General features: G+C 35.0%; 1 protein-coding gene across 1 annotated transcript; it reads right to left on the reverse strand.

Moving 5' to 3' along the window:
• Positions 1-4,625: 4,625 nt before the first annotated feature.
• Positions 4,626-11,435, reverse strand: LOC123706895 (regulator of nonsense transcripts 1-like). The gene is made up of 10 exons (XM_045656483.1): positions 11,008-11,435; positions 10,737-10,924; positions 10,316-10,516; positions 10,010-10,080; positions 9,547-9,614; positions 9,116-9,231; positions 8,784-8,993; positions 8,424-8,594; positions 7,565-7,724; positions 4,626-7,224 (listed from the first exon to the last, which is right to left on the reverse strand). Exons 1-10 carry the CDS (start codon positions 11,185-11,187, stop codon positions 5,476-5,478), a joined length of 3,114 nt encoding a protein of 1,037 aa, XP_045512439.1. The 5' UTR covers positions 11,188-11,435; the 3' UTR covers positions 4,626-5,475.
• Positions 11,436-27,722: the final 16,287 nt, after the last annotated feature.

The following is a 27,722-nucleotide window of genomic DNA, read 5'->3' on the forward strand; positions in this document are numbered from 1 at the left end:
AAATGTAACTGCCTAATTGAGTGTTTTATTTTAATTTTTAACTAACTAATCAGATACCTATGAATATGGTTGTGTTATGTCTGGATCCTATTTCTTTTGTATATCAATGAACAATTATTGTCATATTATAGATGATTGCACTAAAATAGGCATGACTCTACTTTTACTGCTATGTATGCATCAACTTGACATGAGTTGATATTTCCATGCCTATGATAGCTCGAACGCCTTGATTTTTTATAAAATTTAACAGATCCTATTAAATACTAACGTTCATTTTTTTAACTTCCGCTTATATTTTCCATACAAAAACTTTTGTTATATCTTCTGTATTTTTCTTGCTTAGGGCACAGCTCGTCCAAGTAGTGTACATGTAAAAGTGTGAACTACACGCTATTGGACTTCAACGTGGACTTGCAACACCTTGTATTTCGTGATTAGTATATACGAAAAAACAATAAGAATTACAATGCCTTTAATTGTATCATATATGTATATTATTTTGAAATAGTGAATCTTTTTGTTTTTATAAGATTTATGCAATAAGAACAGTCCATAAAAACGTAAATAAATAATGCGTACAATAAAAATACACCTAGTATAAGAAAATAATAGTTCAATGTAATGTTACAGTAGAACGTTATTAGCCAGGAAAATACTGATGCAGAAGTTCTATATCCCTTTATACAGGTAATGCAAGCAGGAATAATATGTGAAATGAAATAGATAAAAAAGTCACGATTGACTTTTATATGAAAACCGTAAGAAGTATTTGGAATCGGAAGGATCATCGCCTATATGAATAAAACATTTTTGATTGATAGAAGTGGAATGTGTTTTACCAGGAATGCACATAAACCTGAGAGACGAGAAGTATATTACGATTGGGACGGTGTGTAATATATTGTGGGAATTAAATAATATTTGTGTTTGATAATATTGTTACGAAGACAAATGCAATGTTTCTAGATTTTTTCACTACTTAGAGAGCTTTTCAGCATGCTGAAATATGATTACTAACCGTTTCAGAAGAGGGTCAATCACATATTAGAAAATTTTAATTTGCATAATGTTACCCTAGTTTTCAGGAGTCTGAGACATTTTTTCAGGGAGTTTCACAACATGTGTAGTCGAGTGGTGCAGTTCTCAGGAGACCCGTTATCAGATGTTTTCAGGCCTAGTTATACCCCTTTGATGAAGGAATATTCTAGACCGAATTTTCTAGGTGTAGGCCAAGGAATGATACGCGAGAGAGAGGGATGATCGGAACCTTCTCGAAGCTTGACTGAGCACTCTACGTACGTGTCTGAGTACAACAAGGACGGAGCAATGTGCGAAAGAGACAAAGAGTACGGACGGTGTGCAATCGCTACCCAGTAGCAATCTCGCCTAGAGAGTTCTCGAATATTGTTTAAGTTTATTCTCAGGGATATATTATAAGCGAACCGAAACGCGACGAGTTTAGTTTGAATGCGATATCAACAACGAGATAAACAACGAAACGATAAAGTACGAAAAAAGTGAAGAGATAAAGTACTGTGTGAAGTGTGCATAATTAAGTAATTTGTGACTGTTTTTGTGTGTAATAAGTGCATTTTTGCGAATAATGTGTGCTCATAAATTCCTCATTGATTTATCAAGAAATAAACCCTTGAAGAAAAGTACGGCATTTTCTATCCGATCCTCTAGCTCGTAACAATATTAATATTATAGGTTTCTTGAATATTGAATGTTTTATTATACACTTCTGACAAATTATTTTTTTATACAAATTAGTGCCTAAATATAAGTGTAAAAACCTTGTTAGATTACAGAAGAATGAATGTATGTGATCAAAAAAATACGTTATGTAATCCAACCTACTTCAAAATTAGTTATGTGTTATAAAAAGGCTGTTCCTCGTGCCTCTTTAATTATGATAAAAATATGTTATTTTTAGCCTAACTAAAGCTTGTTTAATGTTTCAAAAAATTTGGATGAGGATTCTTTTAAAAAATTGGAGAATTCATTTAGTTTTATAGAAACTAAATTGATTCTAAAAATAGAAACGACTCCAAAATACATTATTATGTATTAAATACTAATAATTTTTATTTGTACTGATTGGCATTTAATACCAATCAGTTCCAAGAGAATTAAATGGTTTAAGGGATAATTAATTTAAAATACGTGGTGCGAGGATCCTATTAGTATAATTTATCTATTTATTTATGCTTCGTTACCATATACAAAGAAACACATATAAAAAGGCAGATTTCATAAGTTACTAGGCAACGGGTGGCAAGTTTAAGATATCAGTGCAATTTTGATAAAATATACGTATCGTTTTGCTGCTTTATTGTAATATAGTATTAGTACACATGAGAAAAGTCTGTAATGGTCTGCCGGGATTTGAAACACTGTTTTTTAATGCTATCGTTGTCTTTGACTTATAAAATAAAATAAATTCCAGACGCCAGCCAGTGAAGGTCCTCAGCCAGCTTTCATTCTACTACAGTTAAATGAACTATTAAAACAATTTGGTAATCATAGTATGTGTATGTATACAAATTATGTATTATGTACAAATTATAATTATGTAATAAATTCACATTTATGGATAGAGAAGACAATGTATATGTGTCTAGTTTTTTATATAATATGGATTACATTTATTATAAAATTTCAGCTGCCCTAGTGTTCAAGGAATCTCCATTCGCAAGTTAAACACCGCCAAGAATAAAGATATGGCTGTCACTGCTAATTTTACCCTCAACACATTACGTACGCATCAGTTACAATCCCTCCATTACCACAATAATTAAAAACAACTGAAGACCGCTGTAGTATTTTCGAACCAGTTCAACAGGTCCTTCAAGAAAATACCGTGCCAATTCTTAAAAGGCCGGTAAGGCCCTCACGCGCCCTCTGGCATTAAGAGTTTCCATGGGCGGCGGTATCACTTAACATCAGGTGAGTGTCCTGCTCGTTAGCCCCGTTCTATAAAGAAAGGCTGGGCTGGGTGGAGGCTAACTACATTTTTTTACTCTTAAAACAATTATTTAATATGCCCCGTGGTGCTACATGAAGGTTCTATTGTATATATTATAAAATAAAAAATATCTTCTATATAGATACTTTAAGAGTCATATTTATTTACTAAGGAACAAGTTATTCGAAGGCAAAGCATTCATATTATTTATGGATATTCAAGTCTTAAATGTTGTATAAATAACCCAAACTATTTCAAATACCTCTGTATTGAAAGTAGTCCCCATATGTCCCTGTGGCTTTGAAGTAAGTAGGCTAGGACAACATGGCTTACATTGATAAGAGTGCAGGTCGTTTTTCTCGCCACGCCGCTCTCTTGCCATCGTCAATGTTCCAGCAATTTTGGAACCATTGATCCCTTGGAAAATGGGACTGGCTTTACTATGGGATGCCGCTTGAGTGGACACGTTTGCCCCGTCTCATCTCCTTCGGACAAGCAAAAAAGCGGGGCCAGCCGCAGAGCAGGCAGAAAATTATAAACGGTACAAATATAACGGTCTTTCCTTTAACTTCAATTTTGTTCCCTTTGGAGTAGAGGCCGTGGGGTACAAATGCACAGGCGCTTATTAAAGATTTCAGTTGGCGCCTGGTAAATAGTACCGGTGACCCCAGAGCTGGTGCTTTCCTGGCTCAACGAATAAGTATCGCAATACAGCGAGGAAATGCTGTCAATGTTAAAGGTACACTGCCACAGGGACCAAACTTACTGGCTTTAAATTTGTTTTAATTTTTTTCTTTCTTTATAATTTGTATTATTACTTTGTAGGTTATGAAAATTGTACAAATTTTACAAGTCTTGTGCTATATTGTGAACTATAGTTTTATAAAAATGTAACTTACCTCATTGAGTGTTTTCTTTACTAACAGAAAAGCTGTGAATGTGGTGTTCGTGCTTTTTTTATATTGTGATGTAAAAGTTGCAACATTTATTGCTTGTTTGCTAAGTTTTTTATTATGCAATACATCAGCCGAACTAATTCTAAGCTGATCCTCTGGCGTAATTAAGTTTTTTTACCGCATAACTAATTTTTCAGTTAAATTATAGATTCTAGAAAGTAACTTGAGATTGTACAAGTATCATCTCAATAGAATTTCTTGAAATGGTTTAAAAAAAAGCCAGTAACCCTTTTGCAGTCCCTCTGACAATGCGTGTCCATGGACGACGATACCAATTAACGACAATAAGGATTAAATGTTTGTTCTAAAGACTGTTATTTTTAGCTTAATTAGTAAATATACACTCAAAACCTTTTACGACGACATCGTTTAGACCAACATAATGGGAAGATAGACCAAAATCAAAGGTACCGGCTGAATTCTATTATTCTATACCTAATAGGTACTTAATAAACGTCATCGGCTGTTACGACTATCGGTTTGTTTTTACTACCATATATGAGTAGTCCCTTCGATGCCGTTATAATAGATTTTGATTGTATTGTTAATAGTCTGCTTATGTACTAATGTTAAAAAAAGATTTCTTATTCTGATAGAACCTTTATTGATTTTCCCTCACAATATAAACGAAATTTTATAATAAATAATAAGAGAAAGATAATTTTGTACAAACAATAAAAGAGATTTGTCGAATAATTCAATATTTCAATGCATGTTTATTACATATACACACAAGAGCCTAGTAAAATATGAAAAAGTAAATCGTTTTGTCGTTTTTAAAACAATCTTACAATTAGAAAATCATCGAAAGACCTAAATACATAAAATTAAAATAAGAAAAATAAATAAAAGTGGGTTGTAATGTTAAAGAAGAATGCTATATTCAACGTAATATAAAAATGTTTACAACATATTGTAGAAGGAAAAACAACGATATTATTGCTGATATATTGTCTAATAGATTTGACTTAACAATTCATAAACGTCGCGTCAATAATTTATATGAGGACGATAGCAACGAAACGTAAACCACATGCCCTTAATGCTAACCGGCTAATTGATTTTGTGTAAAAAAATGAAACACTACTGAAGGGTGAATGAATGTTTCTCGTACCGAAAGATCTGTGGTACACGATCGCTTCGATCGAAGCGTTTTGTGCTCGATGGTCGCAAAATCAACGCACGATATTGAAAATGGGTTCGAATCGGTACAATTCTATCCCTGTGTGAAATGTAAACCCGGCACAGATGTACCGTGATGCACTACGCGTGGATGCCGTGACACAATTTCGAAGGAGCGTTACTCAGGTCTGCGAGGAACCCGCCGGCGGCCACCGCCGCTGTCTGACATCACCTTGACCCCGCAGCCCTCACCGTGCCGACCGATAGCGCCCTCTCGAGTCACCGGTCGGAAGGTCCGAGGCCTTAGTGAGGTCCACTGCGCAGATACATCCACTCGTCCGTGTCTCGTCGGTGATCGCGTCGGCGTCTGTCGGTGCCGTGTCCCGTCGGGAGCTTGTCGGTCGGTGCCGCGGCGTCCGGCTGCTATCAGTACTGGCTTCGCGCGCGGAACCCGCCCTGGTATGTGGAGTCCTGGGACAGGAGGCCGTCCGGTTGGGACGGACAGTCCGGCGCGAGGGATTCCTGACTGAAGTCCGGCTGGGACGCTCCCTGGGACAGAGACAGCGGCGCTTGCTGGGACAACGGCTCCTGCGATAACCGGGGCGGACGCTTCCTGCTCCGTTGGTTCATGTTCATGGGCGGGCGTTGGAGACCTCGATGGGCGGAGAAAGCGGCCGGCGGCACGGGCGCGTGCAACATCGCCGCCCGCTCTGGCCCGACGTACGCCAACGGATCTCTCAACGGTCTCGCTCTGTCGTAGATAGACCCCGGCACCATAGCCTCGCGGGCGTCAAACATGGACGTCGACATAAAGTGCGACCCGGGATTCTGAGCGTTCACTAGTTTTTTCGGCTTGGCGAACTGTATTGCGGACTCTTTTAGGTTCGACAGCGGTCCTTCGGTTAGCACGCGACGTTCTTTGTAAAATGCCAGGAGATGATTCCATAGTGGCTGCTTGCTTAAAACTTTAGGATTGCCGACAACAATCAAACCGTACTTGGCTCGAGTCAAGGCGACGTTTAAACGGCGCGGATCGCTTAAAAATCCAATTCCCTGATGTTCATTGGAGCGGACGCACGACATTATAATGATGTCCTTCTCTCGGCCTTGGAACGCGTCCACGCTTGCCACTTCAATCTCTTGGTAAAGCTTCGCGTGTAAGCTTCCTTGGTACTGCATGTGCTGTACCAGGTAAGATCTTTGTCCCTCATATGGCGTGATGATACCGATCTGTTCTGGTCTCACACCAGCCTTTAAAAAGCGGGTTGTAAGTTTCTCCACATTGGCGGCCTCGGTACGATTCAGATAAGATGTTCCCGACCCAGCGATTTCTTCCTGTCCTTGAGTCACATAAAAGAACATGGGTCTATCTGGTCTCGGCCACGGGAAATCGATTTTGTGTAGGCGTCTTTCTTCTGCGCTTACTCCATTTTGCAAGGAACCTTCATAGAAGAAATCTGACGGGAATCGCGATAGTTCCGGGTGCATACGGTATTGAACTTCGAGGCGGAATGGTCTGATGCCGAGAACAACGAGACGCTCGAACAAGCTCTGGCTTAGTCCTGCCTTGGCCGCTTTCTTGCACATCACAACTGGGCCTAACTGGCAATGATCTCCGACGAGGATCAGCTGTCTAGCTCCGAGCACAACTGGTACCATACACTCTGGCTCAGTGGACTGCATGCCTTCATCAATAAGAATGGACTGGAAACGCATTCTCGCCACCCTAGGATCTCCAGCTCCGACACAAGTGGTGCAGACAACGTCAGCAGCATCCAAGAGTCTTCTTTCAGCGGCCCGACGTAAGGCACGGTATCTGCGTTCATCAGCTGCGGATAATTCACCAGCTTCCTCCTTCAATCTTGTAAGCTTGCGAAGCTCACTATCAGCTGACCCTAAAACTCTAGCCTGTTCGTGTAGGGCCAGAAAAGAAACGGATGACTCCATAGCTTCACGGGACTTGGCGCAGAGCCTAACTACTTTGAGTCCAGTTCTATGAATTTTCTCAGTTAGTTGGTCTACCGCAGTGTTTGAAGGTGCGCAGACAAGTACCGGTCCACCGTTCTGCCTCACAAGTTGATAAACAATAGTGGCTGAAGTCACAGTTTTTCCAGTTCCAGGTGGACCTTGGATCAAGGAAAGTGGACGTTGCAAGGCGTGCTTAACAGCATATACCTGAAATAAAAATCATCACGATTTGTATAAAATTTTACCACAGGTAATTTATCTATGGCATAAACAAATAAAAAAAAGAATATTCTATAACTGAAATAAACAAATGTAAACTTGTTTATTCATAGTCTGTACAGAAAGATAACCGTCGTGGCATTTGAGGTCGCAGCCGTGTTACATTTTAACATTGACTACACTTACTTCATCATAGCTCGACAGTAATCATCTTGATAGTTTATATAAAAAAAAAATTTATACAATTGTTTTGGATAAATATATTGACATAACAATGCCGTTCTCTTGTTACACAGGCATTTACATTAAATCTATTGTAAATGTTTACCTGAGATCGGTTAAGATCAGGCAAGTTCGGCGCGCTGAAGTGTTTAGGGAGATGCACTCTGAACAATACTTCTTCCACCTCATGTCCCAAAAGTCGTCTGTAGATGTATCCCGAGACCGATGATTCGTCGACCGCGAATTTCCGCAGTGCTAGTTGCATTCTATAATAAAATGTATTAACATTAACTTAATGGGTATTATATGTTTCGCAATATTTATAGATATGTTAGACACAAAGAGAGTATGTCACAAGGATTATAAATTTTATTTTAATTAGCATGCTATCAAATGGTAAGACTGGGAATGTGTTTATATATGTCAATTAGCAGCAACAGTCAATAGTGGTGACTATATTTTTATATCGTAATACTAGCCGACTCGGCAAACGTCGTTTTGCAATGTATATTATTTCCAGGAAACATGTTTTTAGTTCAATAACCTATCTACTATTATTTAAAAAAGGGGTTGATCGTAGAGGCGTGACACTTAAGAGTTATATGTATTTTTGTATGCTGTAAAAAAATAAAAACAAAAAAGAATTGTCTAAAAAATAAAAAATTATTTGGGGTAGACACCCCTCATCACTTAGGGGTTTGAAAGATAGATAGTAAGTAGCAGATAGACTTACTGAATATGGATAAAAAATTCATAAGCATCGGTTGAGCCGTTTCCGAGGAATATGGGAACGAACATAGTGACACGAGAATTTTATATATATAGAGATATAGTAAGTAGTAGTAATGTAAAAAATAAAATAAAAATATATATTATTATTAGTTTTGGCAAATAATAGTTTATAAGTATTAAGGCAAATATTTTAAGATTAGCTACAAATACAATAACTATGTAAACATGTTTACCGATCAAAAGAAGTACTCTTCCAAATGAAGTCTACGACAAAGTTGGAAGTGCAATCCAGTGGTGCGCCGGCGCCGCTCTTTAGTTCTAGACCAACGTCATCGCCGTAGTTATCAGGCACCTTGATCACGTGACCCACGCCGGACCAAGCCTTGTGCAACTCGCCTACATATCTATGACAACAAGAGTCAACTCTATATAAAAATAACAACAAACAAACAAAAAGATCACTTTTTCGCAGATAATTGATCACGGAATTTATGATATTTATCCATTTGAATGCATATTAATGTTCTCCACCAAGATCTACGTGTGTGAAGGCAGTCTCAATGATTTATGGAAACAGCAATAGCATAATTTACCTTAATCTTAACTCATCTCCATGCATAAGTTTCATGTCACTGTCAGTTTTTGCCAGAGTGAAGTAGGCAATGGTCTTTTTATTTAGTCCCACATCCCAACGGACTTCAATACCTTCTTGGGTCTGCGATTCCTTGAGCCGCTTGTCGTAATCCGCCTCAAGTTTAACCAATGGGCCAAAAATATTTTGGTATTGGTATCCATCTTCATATCTAACAATGAAAATTTAAAGTAAAATTAGTCAGTTTCTTATGTAAAAAGTAAATTCTACATTAGAACTCCAAACAGACCAAAAATATTAAAATTCTAAATGGAAACAACAAGAAAAATATACCTTAACAATACTTGATGTGGCTCCTCATCTACACCAGGTTTCTCCAAGTCCTGGAACGTTGCATCCACATTGTCGCGCCAAAGTTCTTCTAAGCGCCCTATTTGTTGAGGTGTTACCTTAAAAAGAAAAGTCGTAAAAGTTTCCATTTCTCTTTATTTTATGGTTTATATCACAAAGTCATACTGGTATAAACTTTTTTTTCATAAATTGTATTGCCAAAAGATAAAATATTTATATTCAGTTTCTTTATACATACAAATGTTAAAAAGACATCAATTTTGAAAAAAATATATTATTGTTACAAACATAAAAAACATAGATCGCTTGAAAGCTATAAGGCCGCCAGTTGCCCTCCTTTTGATTGAATGTTCAAATTTTTTTTATATTGTAGTGTAACAAAGTGTTAATAAATAAATAAAAACATAATCTACCTGACGTGCCCTCATCTGTTCTGCTTCAGATGGTACCTTGACTAGCCATGATAGAAATGCTCGATCCGCTGCAATGTAATAATATATTTATTTAGATATTATTTTATCAAAAAACAATATTTGACCTTATTTAAAGTTACTCTAAAGTAAAGGATACTCTGTTATAACTGTTACATATAACACAGTACATGGTTTACATTGTTTTATCTATCTCTCAATCCTTTACTTGCTCCTTTCACTCGTAAATATTTTACATTCAATAAATAAATAAATAGTAACAAAAGGAAAATTATTTTACAGTAATTATTGAAATTACAGATATTAATAGACAATTATTAGACATCTAATCTTCATTTAATTAAAAATCACTCTAGCAGATAACTATGTCATTATAAATTATTAAGTAATTGATGTATTATAAGTTCATGTTATAATGTATTATTGGAATGTTGAATGTACTTACAAATTAAAGGCTTCCACTGTTCTTGATCCCAGTTCATGTCTTTCAAGGAGCTTTGAGCTGCACATGGTTGCCTGAAAAATACTTTGTTTCAATTCAATTTAATCCAGTAAAATAATTGTTTCATAAAGTGTATGTGACTTATGTAAATGATAGCTTTAGAAGGGTGTATTTGTAATAACAACAGCTATTTCAAATTATTATCTGAAAAAATTATGATAAGTTATTGCATTTAAATATTAATATAAAATAAATTTGTTGTTTGACCTTATTAATTTACTCCAACTATTACACATTTTCCTTCCTTACCTGCATAGTAAAACAACAACTGAATCGGCTTTAGCAGGGATAAATCCTAAAACAAAGACATTCCGTGCTCCACAAGAGTAACACTCAAGTAGGGTTTCTCCAAGAGGTCCATCACGGTGCAATGCTGCTTCCTTATGCTTAGCTCTTACCAGATGATTAATTATATGGGATCCAGATGTATTTCCACGGCCATTGCAAAACCTAGAAAATTCAATTAATGTTATGTTTGTTATATACTTGTACATTACACTCCAAGAAAGAGCAGAAAATGATTATTGCTTTTCTTTTTCATCCACTGAGGTATTGACCAGTTACTAGGGTCACAGTCATTAACTATGTGTCACTAAACACAAACTTTTGTTGTAAACAAGTAATGTATGACTCATCCATATGTCAGACTTGTGCATTTATTTCAACTCACCATTTGTTGCAAATGTTGCACATAACCACAGTAGATGGGTCATGTATCCCACAGTATTTGCAAGCATGATCAGGCAATTCCTTGCTACTATACAAAGCTTCATCATCTTCCTCAAATTGCAATTCAGCAATTGCATTGGTTACACTTGCCAATTTTGAACTAATGTCCGATCTCCCCAAGCCATTAACCTAAAATTTAACCACAAACCGTTTAGTTTTTAAAAGCCATTACACAAGATCTAATTAGGTTATGTAAATAGAAAAAACTTTACCTGATTGGCAGAGGGCAGACCATGGTCATGTTGAGATGCCTGCGTTTGACTTTGGGATGGTAAAGTAAAATCTGTAAACTCGAATTCAGACCCTTGAGTATCGGCGCCAATAAGATCCGTTTCTTCAGTATCCAAAAACGTGAGCGTTTGAGAGCTAGGTCCATACGCATCAACGCTCATTTTGTTACAAAGTAATTAAAATAAAGGTAGGAAATATTTTTTTCGAAAAGGATAAAAGTTGCTAAAGCTGAGGAAAATCCCATAACAAACTGTTCTCGATTTCCTACTATTGGTGATGTTGATGATCAAGAATTTTCGCCATGTTAGCACGTAGCATAGTCTAAAGTTTTTTTTCTATTTTGTCTCTGACCTATGGGTACAATTATTGACTATTGGTTCCCTTAATGTAGGTTATTTTCACTAGCCAATCAAAATTGTACATTCCATTATATAAGCCAATAATACTTCACAAAACAAAAACCATAGATGGAGTTGTGAGAATTTATATATATTTCAATAGATACTTACTAGAGACTTATTAATGGTAGTTTGACGTTAGACGACCACAGACAATAAAGTATATTTTATAGTACAGTACTCCCACATTAATAATGCTAATGCAGATCTTCACCAGTGGTCGTATTCCCGGAGTCCGGAGATCCATAATTATTGTCTTAATTTAGTCAGACCATCGGTTAGGCGGTCGACCCCAACTTCTCCTGCCATCACTCCTCCATACCAAATTGTTTAGACTATTCGGTTCTCTCCTGGAAATATGGCCAAACTAATCAAGCTGGGTGCTTCCAATTGGTTTTTGTCACCCTGACAACACTGGCCTGTTCTTTTCGTTGTCGCTGAAAATATGATTGTAAGCGTCCGAGAACTATCTAGAGCACGACCTTACTATCGTGCGATTTTTAAGCTACTGTTCGATAGTATTCGAATTGTTTTGTCGAGCCGTTCTTGTGTATTTGCACAGATTCTGCCCAGTACTTTGGCTCCATACACGATATCCCCAATCTGGTTAAGTCTTTTATGATTTTAAAAACTTTGTTTCAAGGTTTTTGAGTTTTTTAGCGAAATTAGTGTCTCTTCCGACTGATACGTTTATTAGGCGTCAGTGTCTCGTAAAATGTCCTAGTGTCGTTCTATAGTTTTTAACAGTATCGCCATCAATCAGTTACCTGGTCGATCTCGGTTAGAAGTTCGCCCCGATTATTCCTAATCACCCAGAAATTTGATATAAATTCCCTAGAAATGCTTTTTACTTGTAGGAAAAAATCTTTGGTATATAAAGTCTAGGAGTGGTCCTCAATAACCTTTCATATAGATCCTTTACCTTTATGTTAGAAGTCTTTCCTCGTGCTCAATATGATGTTGCTTGTTATTCTTCGCCAAATTGTATCTGGGTCTGAATTGCTATCAAGATTCGAGGCTTTGTTATTGAAGTCTTCCCCTATAGCAGTAAGGGTTTGTAGAAAAGATCGTATGATACTATTAACAGTGTGCCTAGCAAGGGCTTGCTCCTTGAGCTTAATCCCTATCTTGGCCACTAGTTGTGTATGATCGCTTAAGCAGTCCGCTTCGGGATATATCTTTGTACTGGACCTCCATCGCCTTGCATCACAATATAATCTATCCGGTTCCTAGCCCATCTGGTATCGACTAAATATACAGGTGACATGGATGGTGCTGGAAATATGTATTCATGATAGTCAGAAAGTTCCCTCATTTTTTTCTATTCCATACCTACCAACAACCTCTCACAGATATTCATACTGTCATGTAAGGTTGGATCACAATCCAACCTTCGAATTCAAGTCACCCTTCAGAAGTATGATCTCTTTTTCTCCACGAACTTTTTCTAAGAGTAGTAAAACTCGGTAGAGGACTTGGATATCCGGGTTTGTTGATTTAGATTTTGTATTCACTTTCAGGGTCATAATTAGGTCGCTTACGGAATTGTAGTCTTAAACTGATTTATTTCTTCTATTCGTGATTTCATCTTTTGTTCAGGAGATATATAGTGTGACTTGATCGAATATTATAGAATCCTGCCCCAATCCAATGATCACTGAACCCGATAAGTCGTTCCAGTGACTCCAGGAACATTTCACAATATGTGACCTGTAGGTGATCAACATGGTGCCAGGCACCTCACGGCCTGTAGCCGGATGGCTTGCCATCGTTCTCTCAGTATTATGCCTATTTCAAATACTGCAGTGGTTTCACCTTGCCTTCTGCACCGCAGAAAAGTGTTATTGTGATAAAGAGCGCCTTGGTGCCCATTTATCCTGGCGAAGTGACTTCGTGTGTCCGGACTCGCTATATCCTAGTTTCTTGTCGACTTACATCTCCAAGGGGTTGGTTCCCAGCATCTCTATAATAGATTACTTAACAGGATTCGCCGCGGGTAGGCTGGGAGTGGAGTTGGTGGCGAGAAGCTATATGACAGAACAGTACTTGATCACATGCTATCTATTGCACATCATCTACCTTTGGACACCTGTTATGGTGATATCGCTATTTTAATGTCTACTTATTAATGAACGTAAGGAAACTTAAACTTATACTAGTAACTTATAGAACGAAATAGCACCACTTGATTGTTAAAGATTTGTGATGTTCAATCACGTTTTTGCTCCTGTAAATCTATTAGGCGTAACAATTGTATACTAGATTCGACCGTAAGGACCGTAAATCGGTTTAAGTTTACGTTTTAACGTACACGTAACGCCGTGGCTGTATTGTATGTAGAATTGTATGCTAGATTCATCCAAAATATGTTTTAAAATATAGCTCCATTATATTTAGACTATAAATACTGTAACAATTGAAAATTAACAAAATATTACATTTGAATTTAGAATCTATTATCGCTGTAATTGCAAAGTATGGAGCCAAATGCAATTTTTAGAACTCTCCATACGCTTGGTATTAGTAAAAAGGTTGGGGTACCGGGCTATCAATAGGTACAATGAGACATCCCTGTTTGTGACAGAAAAAGATCTAGCCGTCCACGTAGTGTTCGTACAAAAAAGGAGGTCAAAGCAGAAATGGAAATAATTCGAAGAAATCATGTCCGGAAAGCAAAAGAATTTATCTCGGGAGATGAAGATAACACCTAGAACCATGTCGCGTATTTTAACAGATGACCTATGAGTTGCCTATAAGAGACGTACTAGTAATTTCTTAACTGATATTTAAAAAAGAGAATAGAGTGGTAAAACTAAAACAACTACTGAAGCGGTACGCAAAAGGAGGTCCCAGAAAATTTTTGTTTACGGATGAGTATTTTTTTACCAGTGAGCAACATTTTAACAAACAATATGACCGTATTTATGCTCAAAGCTCTAAGGAAGCTTTCCAATTAGTCGACAGAATGCAAAGTGGGAACTATCCGACTTCAGTCATGTATTAGCTATGAAGATTGACTGAGCCATTCTTTTATAAAATACGTATCAAAACATCAACATAAGTGTATAAAGATACAATTCTTGAGCAGGTAGTGAAGTCCCATAACAACACCATGTTCAATAACCAAGAATGGTCCTTCCAGCAAGACTCGGTGCCGGGTTATAAAGCTTGGTCTAGGCAATCATGGTTGGAAACGAACGTTTCGGACTTCATCAGAGCTGAAGACTGGCCGTCGTCTATTCTCGATCTTAATCCGCTAGATTATGATTTATGGTCAGATTTAGCGGAGAGTACACCATGATAATTTGGAGTCCCTAACACAATCCATACGATTGGCAGTGAAGGATTTTCCCATGGAAAGACTGCGTGCTGTTGATATCTGGCCTCAACGTTTAAAGGACTGTATTGCAGCCAATGGAGACTTCTCCGAATAAGCTTTTATATTTTAAATTGTTTTATATTTATGTAATAAACTAATTCACTGTAAAAGTAATAAACATTTATTATATTTACAATAGAAAAATTGTTTTTACTTTGTTTCAGTATTTATGGCAGACTAGTTATTGATAGAAGGTCATATTTTCCCTACTATGTGGAAATTATGGAATAATCTGACAGAGTGTATGTACGTATAAGACTAGCCTCCCTCTGCTACATTTGATTTTGGTAATAGGTAGGTACTCTCTTAGGCTAAAGTTTACGTTAGCGTACATTTCAACATACTGCATACAGGGCAGTAATCATGTCGGGCACCTTAATGTTTTCTATTTTTTTATGACCGTTACAACGGATGTGTAGTGACCGATTTACCAGCAACTTCCTTCGAATTAGCCAATTTAAACATATCTGTTTAACGCATCAAATTCAGGTCATAAAAAGTAAGTATTATGAATTATAAAATCCATGTTGAATTTTGCATAAGTAAATCCCAGTCCAAAATATGATACAACATAGTTACACATGTATCAAGATCACACAGTAAGCATTAATGCTATTGCTACGCAGAATGCTTAGTTTTTATTATTTTATTGAAGAATGTAAGGAGATTTAAAGTTAGTCTTACATCGACCGTTCTTGAGTTTTGCTCATTATTAAATTATAATTAGTTTATAAAAACATATTCCTCCTCCGTCGCGATCTGGCACTACGCACAGGATATCCGACTTAATCCTTTCCTTTTAAGGACTAAAATCAGTTCAAATAACGGCGTTATGTGTACGTTTGAACATACCTATCTCAGTTAAAATAGTTTTAATTGGAGGAAATGGGGAGTAACGTACTGTCAGTAGACCTTTTCACTTTATCATTTATCCCTTTTTTTATGTAATAGCAGGCAAACGGGCAAGAGGCTCACCTGATGTGAAGCGATACCGCCGCCCATGGACACTCACATTGCCAGAATGCTCGCAAGTGCGTTGCCGGCCTTTCAAGAATTGGTACGCTCTTTTCTTGAAGGACCCTAAGTCGAATTGGTTCTGAAATACTTCAGTGGGCAGCTGGTTCCACATAGTGGTGGTGCGCGGCAAAAACTGCCTTAGAAAACGCTCAGTTGTGGAACGACGGACGTCGAGGTGATACGGATGGTATTTTGTATTTTGCCTTGACGTCCAATAATGAAACTCAGCTGCGGGTATTAGACCGAACAACTCTTCTGAACACTCCCCCACTCCCATGGTAAATGCGGTAGAAGATGCAGAGGGACCCAACATCTCTCTCTCTCTATATCCCTGTTATTATTCCATTGTGTATTAAAATAACTTATAATTAAGTGTGATTTTCTTTACAAAATGTATAGATAATCTATCAAATTTAAGTATTTGTTGTAATGTTTTCATCGCTGCCTTTGAGATGTGGTGCTGAATGCTTAGAATACCGTGGACTGCGAAGCGTACCAATACATCAATCCTGACCCAACTCCGTTTATTTCGGACATACAATGCGCAGAGGCGATGAGGGCTTGGAGAAACTGATCGTGGTTGTTAACCAGAAGGCAAAAGATTACGTTGCCGTTGACCAACCAGATGGACCGATCAAGAAAGACTTATCGTCCTTAAAACGGTACTGGTAAAAGAGAGGCGCTGCATAGAAACCGGTTGAAACAGATAGTCCGCCCTAGATGCTTCGTTGCTGACCACGAGGCTCAGACATGAGCTGCCGATTAAAGAGATATTAATAATGTAAGGAGAAATAAAGTCAGTCTAACATCGAAGGTTCTTGAGTTTTGTTCATTATTAAATTAAAATTAGTTTCTAAAAATATATTCATTCTCCATCGCGATTTGTACTTTGTTTTTCTTTTCAGATTCTCACTCTGTACTATCCACACCAAAATAATAGCAATAGCTTTTCATAGTCATTTAATAAAAAATCCAAGGTTATTTTAATTTTGTTAACTTAAATTGATTTCATAAGAAAATTCAAAATAAAAATTGAAAAACCTTCAAAACGTGTAAATAACTGCCGACCGGAAACTACATACGTCTCAGATATGCCTACCAAATGCTCTTATCTTTTGTATTAGTAACACGTTTCTGGCACCTTGCCAGTTTATAAATATTACTACGAATACACAACACTCTTTAACTTTAATGTTGTACTAACATTACCACTTTTACATGGGTCGACCTAGTCTCGTTATGAGATTAAAAATACTGAAGGAAGACACGTAATTATTTCTACTTTATAAAACCTTATAAAACTATAAAATAATTGCGTAAACACCCCAATAGGGTTAGTCATATAACAGTTTTAGTTTTGTCTTAATAACTGTGTATAAAATGTAGTTTTGCACTTCTTGCCTATCTTATGTAATTTAATACATTTTTTCTGTACTCACAGTGGTTGCCTGGAAGAGATCGCTCGAAAGCGATAAGGCCGCCAGTTGCCCTCCTTTTGATTGAGACATAGACATAACATTTATTACTAACAAAACACACACACAGAAACACAAAAAATAATAACAATCAAAAAGTATTGTCTTTGGTTAACATAGCTTTTAGACATTGAAAGAAAACAATTTTTTTATTTAAATTTAATTATGTTCAATTTTTTTTTGGATTGTATAATGTAGCGAAGTGTTAATAAATAAATAAACACCTAGACATAGTATTCCTTGAACGATTTTGGGATGCTTTCTTAAACGTTTGCTTGCTATTAAAGTAAAAGAAATAGTCAAACATTTTAATTAAAGTTATATAAAATTGCTGTTCGTTAACATACCATCGATAAGCATTTGATAAGGTTTATGTCAAAAACAACACCAAATAATATCAGAAAACTACTGTAGTTTAAATTATAGGTAAATAATCTTCAATTATTTGATCTTTGTATCCGATGACTGACAATATAATAATTATAAAATTTTACAATTACAATGACTGAGAAGTCAAACCAGGTGTAGGTTTGTCCATGAGGATCGGCGTTGTAGTGTATGTTCAAATGGACGTAATTTCAATATTAAAAACTTAGCTCGTTTTGTTTAACATATTTTACGAAAGACGGAAAACAATTCATTTTTTAAACAGGATGGGCTTTTGTAATGTATTCCTGCGTCATCTGTCTCTCCCCAATTAAGGGACGAGTGGTTACTGAGATGGGACCATAAATTGTATATCAGATTTCCTTGCATTTGACTGAAAGAGTTCTAATTGATGCAAATGCCTCGTCTGATGAGAACGATGCCCTTTGCCAGATGTTTTGTTCGTTGCTTTTGATTTGAGATTATATTGAGGTACTACAAATGGAAATTATTTGAATTATGGTGTAAATACTGCGGTCAAATGTTATGAGCAAGAGATAGCGTGTAATATCTACAGGAGTATGAAGTAGCACTCAAAAAGGGATTAAAACATATTTTTTTGATAATTTCAAACCGACATCCATGTGAAATTTTCAATTTTTTCGTATAAATACTCCTGGAAAAAATCACATACCACATACCATATTATATACTGTCAGAGGTAAAGTAGAAACTAACCAATAATTCATATATAGTAAACTTTAGTAGTTATTAAATATCAACCATGTATTTTTTGGTGTAATGGTGAATATCAAAATGATTTTTTTTCTCAATGTAAATTCAAACAAGGTGAAAAGTTAATAATAAAACCTGTGTTTTGTGTAATACCAATAATTATAACTTATATGTGAAAATATGTACAGATAAAAAATGTATTTATTTATATTTTCATAATATTATAATCATTGCCGTATATATTTAGACTAGGCACGAGACAATAATTGTAGACAATTGGTGCGGATCGGCGCCAGTCGTGATGTCACCGCTTGAAGATACTGAACTTTAAAACGGTCTGCTGAACAGTCTATCAATTTCTTGCCTTTAGTAAACAAAATAAGAATTTTACCTGACTTGGTAGGAAGGATAAACTCATGTGCTCAACAATCTCGGAGGTGAGAATGGCACGCGAAATATAAATTATTTATTGTTATTAAAACAAAATGTTAATACGTATTTGCTGGTACATTAGTGTATTAGGAAAACTAGTTGCAAATTACGTAGATACAATTCTGGTCTCACCAGTTACATACCTGAACGAGATGAAATCTCCAAATGTCAGATTGTACAACGAAATACCGAAAGTGATCATGATGCTGCAAGTAGCAATCATAATTTGAAAGTTTGTCCCTACATGTGTGTGTCTACGTCGCAACTGATTGTTTAGTTAGTCATTGTAATTTTTATTGCGATTTCTCTCCCGTTTGGGTTACTTAAGGTATTAATAGTAGAATTAATAAGTTCATTACTTTACAACTGTTATTTAGCACTTCACACACTTTAGCAGGCACCCGTATAAGTTATACAAAAAGTATTTTTGACACAAGAACTAATTGTTTGAACTTCCAACATCAGATCTTCAAATATTTTATCTTTGAATCGTACCATAGAGCTTCGTTTACCAAAGAGCATTCCCGAAATCGTGTGTTCCTCTAAAAGACAAAAACGACATCAGAATGTAACATCCTTTTATTCTTTTGTATTTAAGTTGTGAATGCGCATTTGGTGTATATTATACGTATCGGTCGATCAAATAAACCTTCCTGGAATTGGTCTTGGGTTAAAATGCAGATAAAATTAATTAATAAATGTATTAATATGATGAATGTCTTCAAAGGTTACCTTTATTAATAAAATCAAAATATTCTTAACTGTGTTAGGTTTTTCATAAGAAACATTGAATGACATGTATATCTAGGTAGTTGTTACCAAATACCAACAAGTGTTAATTGGTCTACATTTAAGCACAGCTACATATATTTAAGTAATATTAGGTATATATCTTCCTTCTCTATAGAAAAGGAGGAAGTTACCAAATTTTATAACTCGTTTTATTTGAACTAATTAATATTTTTCGTTGTGTGATTCAATAAACGTATTTTATGTTAAAAATATAATGTTAGTATTTTACTAAAACTATTCAATATACGAATTCATGCTAATGGAGCTGTTTTCACACGCCTATGTTGGTGCAAGTTTTATTCCATGTTAGGATGGAACTAAACTATAAGGTATCCTACTCAAAGAAATACATATTATTATATTATAGGTATTCTGTAAGTTGTATTAGAAAATTAGACATATTTCGATATCTATTGATTATTTTACTATTATTAACTTGCTGGCGCCACATCTAATCGGGATTCAACAAGTGTATCGTATGATAATATTAGATGTATAGAAGGCGGTCGTAATGAGACAAGTTTTTATATTCAAGTGCCATAAGTATCCATTTAAGTATTTATGGGTATTGCATACAGCCAAAGCAGATAAAATGTGTATGGCTTAGTAATATTCACTAATATTAAACGAATTATTTATTGAAGCTATTAAAAAATACGTAGCTTTCTAAGTGCGCAAACAATTTATTGCATATGTTACATGTAGTATATTTTATGTATGCGTTACGGCTGGCCCCATCCCTATCGAGCGATCTATTCCAGACAATCTAACAGAAGTATCTAATTGAATAAAGTGAGCGCAAGAAGTGAAAAACTACATTACATAACTAAACTTAAAATTAAGTAAAAGCACTCCTTATTTCGTTTTGTTTATAAGTAGGCACATACGTATATCCTAAGCCAAATTAGGGATATGGCAGGAGGCTCATCTGATTTTAAGTGATACCGCCGCCGCCCATGGACACTCACATTGCCAGAAGGCTCGCAAGTGGTATTGGTACGCTCTTTTCTTGAAGGACCCTAAGCCGAATTGGTTCGGGAATACTTCAGTGGGCAACTGGCTCCACATAGGGGTAGTGCGCGGCAAAAACTGCCTTAGAAAACGCTCAGTTGTGGAACAACTGACGTCGAGGTGATAGGGATGGTATTTTGTATTTTGCCTTGAAGTCCGATAATTAAACTCAACTGCAGGTATTAGAGATTACGGTAAATGCGGTAGAAGGTGCAGAGTGACCCCACATCTCTACGCAACGCCAAAGGATCAAACCGCACGGAAAGTGACTGGTCGTCGACGATTCGATTAGCTCTTTGTTGAATACGGTCAAGTTTCTTTTTCTGTAGAGATATATCATTCGTATTTCGGACAAAAGTTTTATATAGAACCAGGATGTAATCCTTAGAGAAGGGTATAACTGTAGCATATAAAGATTAAAATAATTATCTTAATAAGAACGAATCAAAATTCAAATTATAAAAATCATACTAGATTGAAACGGGTTTCGAGAAAATAATTTGATATCCTACAATCCTAACGATTAATAAGTTCTAAGAATTAATGTATTAATGATAATTTGATAGCAGGAAAATCATTTGATGGCATGTTCGAGGGATAAATTCCAACAATATAAAATAATATTTTAAATGATAAAGTGTTTTATTTATTTTATTATGAGATTCAGTAAATCACAGTGCTGGAGACCATATGCAATAATAATAATTGAAATGAGTTGATTCAGGTAAAATAAATAAATTAACAAAGAGATCAGTTGGTATAAGACGAATTTAGTTATCATTAAAGTTTTATGATAACTTTTTGGTTAAAGCGTATTTGGTGATTGTGATATAGAAGCGAGAGATATACGAGTACATATCTTAGTTTTGTAGGCACAGAGGTTAGGCATTATTGTTTATTTTAATTAAGGACAAACTAAAAGGAATGCGTTTTATGTTTGCAAGCAATTTAGTTCATGGCTCTATAAATTTCTGTGATAATTTGTTAAAAGCATTTATTGCATTTTGTCTTTGAAAGACAAAACAATCGTATCAAAGGAAGTACTCCTTTATGGAAATGTTAGAGACATAAAAAAGGCATTCCTTTAGTTCAATCGCTCTTGCTTCAATTACCAATAAACTTAGTTGGAACTCACTTTAAAAAGCGTAGCAGATGGTATTATCAAAAATGCAAGAAATCTTATTTTGGACACATAATTATTTTACTTATGAATTTAGTTGTAGAGTTAATTTTTTTGTATATGTGTCTTTATAACTACATAATTGCCACGACTTTTATATACGAGTATATGTTCAATCACCGCGAGGTGGGTACGATATGGCTTAATCTGACACGGAAATCATGGAATAGATATTTATATGAGGTCTTAGGAGAGTCTTACAAACTTTATATAAGATCTTAGAAAAATAGGTTTTTATTTTGCAAAAACCAGTGTCTCCGATGATTTCAACCAATTATCATAATATTTATTTAGTATTACACGACAGCTCAACTTTACACTCTCGGTAGACTTGCGCTGCATACATCACTCTACCTTTTTTCTTATTTGTTCCGATGCAAACATATTTTTATTGTAAAAAAATACATTTTCAACCTCATATCATATCTAAATTATGATTTTATTGTAGCTAAAGTTCCAAAAAAACAATACGGATCAAAATGTCTAGCATACAACCATTGTTTAAAAGAATGATTATACAATTATTTTTTGCGTATTTTATTCTTAAATGGCAAGGTTAAAATGTTGATTACAATAAAATTATTTATACATGTTGACTTACATTTACATAATATTATGAAATCAGTGCTTAAGGAAGCTTACGTTTTACTTTTTAGTAAAGATGAAATAAATCCTTTAAAGGAGATAATTAATATTTACTCAATATTTAACGTACCCATACACTTTTTAATTTACTAATATATGTCTCTTATATGAGAAAACAATTTTCACCTTTATTTTAAGACTTCCCAAAACAGGTTATATTTTGCTGAAAACTGCTATTCCTCCTGAACTGAAATATATATAAATAAGACTTACAAATTCCCAGTGATACAGAATAGTATTAAATTACTTTATAAAATACATACATTCACAAAAAATCTTAAACAACATCTTCTCAACCTGTCCTATGCTGAAGCAGAAAGAATATTTCCACATTTCTCATTACATTTCATCAATCAAGTTTAAAATATGTTATTTAGAAATTATTATCAAGTGCTGTTAACATGTCAAACGGAAGATACTAGCTGCCCACGACACATGGAGTCCTAGTCCCCCACACTAGTCCACTTTCTTTTTAACTAAATATACTAATTATTGTGTATAATAAAGATATTTATTTCTTTCTTTCAAATCAGTACCTACAGATCTAGAATCGGCCTGAATGTTGACATGTGCTGGTCACACATTTTTCTAGTAAGCGCCACAAGTTGCTAGTTTCGCCATAAATGGTTTGCGGGAGACGACCTCGACTGTCCTTACATGATATAATTGTACTATACATTATTAAAGTATGACGTGGATTGGCCCAAATTTAACTTATGACGTCACTCTGTAATTATATGTTTGAATTATTTATCCCTTTCCTATTTTTATTTTTTATGTGTATGATGGTTTAGTAATTTGATAGTTCTATATTTGTTGGAGCATGCGTTTTACTTTACAGCCATCGATGGCTTTGATTCTGTATGGCATCTAAAACATGGAGTTTTATAGAAAAAATAATTGTGTCCATGAAACCGTTAACGCATAGAAAAAATATTAATATACGACCTGTATTGATATTGATACAGGCCATGTCCTTAGTACATATACTGCATAAGTGTGTGCGCAGAGACAACTGTGTTTTATATCTTACTCTCATACTAATATTGAATGTGTACCACAGTTTAAAAAAGCCCGGCCGTCAAATTTTCGGGATTATCCTATCCTAGAGTGGAAGAATTGCTTGGACTGTATGTGCCTGAAAAGTATTTTAGATATCGGAAGCATGCCCGGAGTTCAGGAATTCCTCCTCCTGTAGGTACCAGTTCCTCTTATGGTCTCACTGCTAAGCCGTTTCTTCAGTTCTACACCAGAACTGGACATGTTTGTGATTATTGTTTTTTTTTAAGTAGAATTTAGTCTATATTATAATTATTATTGTAAATTTTATAAGTATAAATTAATAAATAAAGATTTCATAGGAATAGCAACATGGGGACAGAATTACGACCCGGAAATCAAACTGAGCCCTCATGACCTATCTAACTTCTAAACCCTCATTGGTATATAGCTAAAAGGTAATAACCGATTGAACTGCCTTATATAATTTCCATAGTTAAAGCATGCTTGCGTGCGAATTACATTGTCACGTGTGTCGTGGCCTTCACCGATCGTGCTCGGTCATTCACGCATCACCCCACCTTATTATTTCTGTCATTGAGCAAAGTATTTTTCAGCCTGCGCTTTTGCCTCAAAATAAACACTAATGACAGGCGAATTAACGCTGCATGCTTGATATCTTTAATGCAGTATGCGTTTCTTGTTATTTCGAAGCTAAAAAGAGAATCGCCTATATGGGCTTCTGACCACGCTTTGCTTTTGATTTTCGTGTGCTATGGCATGATTTTCCGATCTTTTCAATAATAATTGTTATATTTTAGGCAATTTACATAAAATTATAATAAATTATTTAACTAAACCTTTTTTAGGTATAGACTAGAAATCACTCACTCAATCACTAAGTGTACCGTACAAAAAATCATTTAGTAGATTTTGAGCTTAGCACCTTCATACACAGACGAGGCCGGGGATTTCGTTATAATATGTAAGGATATTTAACCGGAAATTGTTATAAAAGTAGTTTTTTAGTTTGCCTTTTATTTTTTACCCACATCGAAGTATACGTAAAATGAGTATGAAAGTTCTACGTTTATTAGTAAGTTTTTCGTAAATGAAAATTTCATAGCTATTTATTATGAATATAAAATAATCCAGTGGTTTCAATTATGAGTCAAAGCCACATATTTCTGCATTTGATGATTTTTCTTTTATGTACAAAAACTAGTAGTATAGATTACACAAAAGGTATACTATAGATAGACCTTTTGTTTTCTGTCTATAATGCACAATGATGTCTGATGCCCAGTTGGAGCTCGAACCAACAACCTCAGGCTTGAGAAACACGCGCTAGTACACATACAGAAATTAAACGTTAAATAAATTATTAACAACAAGCATTGGTTAACTGATGTTATACTTTCTATAAGACAACAAAGGTTCATTGAGTTTATAAGATGTATGTCTGGTTAAATCAGACTTATATGCCATGCCCACGCCCACCATGCAATTGTTACACGCTCCATTACCTTTAAGCAAGTCCGGGGGATCTTTAGATCGAATAACGTGCTTTTAATAATATATAGTGAATATTATAGCTTTTTACATTAAAGTGCAGCACATAAGGTTGATCTTACTAGTCCACGTAGCTTTTAAAACAAAATGAATATTGTATCTCAACGATTCGTTGCCTATTGTATGTTTACAACCTTTACATTGTAAGTACAAAATGTAATGTTTTTTGAGTCAAATAAAGTAATTTTTAATTTTATTAATTAATTTGTATAAATTAATATTAATTGCGTTAACATGCAAAAAACATAGATCGTCTACAATAAAGTTCTTATTAATAATAATATCGAATCAACAGGCTTCAAACATACGTTGTCAGTTAATTTATATATGTATATGTTTACAGGTCTAATCAATGCGTATTTTACATGATATGAGGCAAACGAGCCTTTGGAACTACCATAAAAGGAAGTTGCCGCAGTCCATGGACACGAATGTTAGTGGTTTCATTGCAGGCCTTTTAGAGATGCCATTTTTTAAGTTTAGAAATTGTATCTCCCAGAAATGATCTCCAGTAAAATTCGATTTCACAGCTTGCCAGTTTGCAAAAGGAAAGCGGACCGTGGAAAACTTCCAGCTTATCCACGTCATTAAATTTGTATCGCAGACATCACCACCCCTGACAGAGGGTGTGTAGGCCGAGAGAAAAAGCCGGCGTAATAAACTCGGTACTTTTTTAAAATACTAATATGGTTCAAACTTGAAATTATTTCTACTTCGTGCGGTAATGAAATGAAGCAGCAATGAACAACACACAATTCTTCAGAACACTCCCAATAGCAATAATATACAACTCATCACAAATGAACAAAAAGTTGTTTTAATTATGCTCTAACCAAAAACAAAATTATAATTAAATGTTTAAAAATAACGCGGTTATTAACTTCGGTACGTAAACGATGTTTCCTTATTTCCTGTAAATCAGACTCTTTGTAATCATATCAATGTTGCGAACATGCCAAAAATATTATCGTGTGTCGAATATTAATCAAATACATATGTTAAAATACCCATGTGATATTGATGAAGCTTCATTTGGTGAGTATAAAATCTTACACAAGTATCTATAAAAAGAGAGGGCTAAATACTGTATAATACCAGAGTGCTATAAATACCATTACCGTTTGTGTGAGTTACGGAAGAGAAAGAAAAAAATTGGAACGTGTTCATAAAAAAGTGGCCATCAGAAATGTTGCTATGTAGATAAGTATACGTTTATGTGCCAATTCAAAATATTGCATTTTACGGGTTATTATTCTGTAAGTGTTAATGTTGTGAGAGGCCGTTGCCTATAATAAGACTAGAAGTCCTGTGGTAACAGGTCACCAGTCTTCCATCGCGGTCAGAAAATATACAAAGAGATGACTACATACTATGACTAAATTAAAGTAACAAACAAAATAAAAGCAAGCGTGATTGGGTGTGTGTCAATAAGGGTGTGTGAATTAAACGTGTGTGAAAAACATTAAATTAATTTCTACCTCAAATGACTATAGTTGATTCTTCTAAAGCTTGTACCGCTACAAATGTATTTTAAAACATTACATACACATAAATTAGCAATGGATGGCTTTACAATGTAGGCGACAGAAAATTAGCATCAATACAATCGAATCTCGACGCATTTACACTAATAATTTAAAATTAATGCACATGTTTAATATGAAAGCAAGTTTGTGCAATCTGTTCGTTGAGGTACGTAATACCCAATGTTTAATGACACGCTCTGCGCCAGAATTTTACATAAAAATAACCTGTGTACAATAGAGGGCTCGACAATATACGTAGGAGTTCCCCTTTGAATGTATTTTCAATACTGTGTCAATGAATTGGCGGGAATGAAATTATAGATAATAATTTGTTTTGGGTCCAAAGTCGATAAATAAGTGTAGAGAAAACATCAAAAGAAACCAGCAGCATGAGTCTTCTAGTCAAGACTTTAATATAACTCCTGTACGCAATAACGCAATTTGTACGAAATTTAAAAAGATTTTTCCCCTCTTGCACTTTGAATGACTTTAAAATCATAGATAATATGAAACAAATACAGGATGTGTCTGCGCCATGTCCCATTAGGACACTGACCTCTACGTAATCATTCAATTAATAAAACCAAATTAAAAATTAAGGAATAGCTATAGCACTGAAAGTAAAACAATACTTTTGAGATTTCTTTATATTGTATGTGTATTTTAAATCATTTATTTTATTAATGAGGTCGAACAACTGGAGCCATTATAGACCATATTAATTAAAAAATTTTCCAGAGCGTTCTAAATTGGGTTTGTACGAATCAGCACGAAATCGATTGTTTAAGTGCCAATGTTTGAATTAATTATTAGAAACAATAAAGTGTATAAATGATTGACACATCGTTATCTTATATCTTAATTCAATTAGGATTTGTGTCTAGTCCAGGTTTTTCTTATTAGTATCATAACGATCTTTGACACAAATTAATAAAGTAAATACATTGGTTAAATATTAATTATTACTTATTGGTTTTATACGATTTAGTTATTCATTAAATGATGTTGATAGATACTCAATATTACAAGTATTTATTCGAAAATTTAAATCCAGGTTTATTTTTGACATCACTTTTACTTGCAAAAATGGTAATAATTGTAAAACTTATGTACAATTTTAATTAATCATTTCAAAACATGATGTATGTTATCTATTACGCCGATAATAG

This window comes from Pieris brassicae, chromosome 3 (assembly GCF_905147105.1).
Source record: "Pieris brassicae chromosome 3, ilPieBrab1.1, whole genome shotgun sequence".
Classification (NCBI taxonomy): domain Eukaryota; kingdom Metazoa; phylum Arthropoda; class Insecta; order Lepidoptera; family Pieridae; genus Pieris; species Pieris brassicae.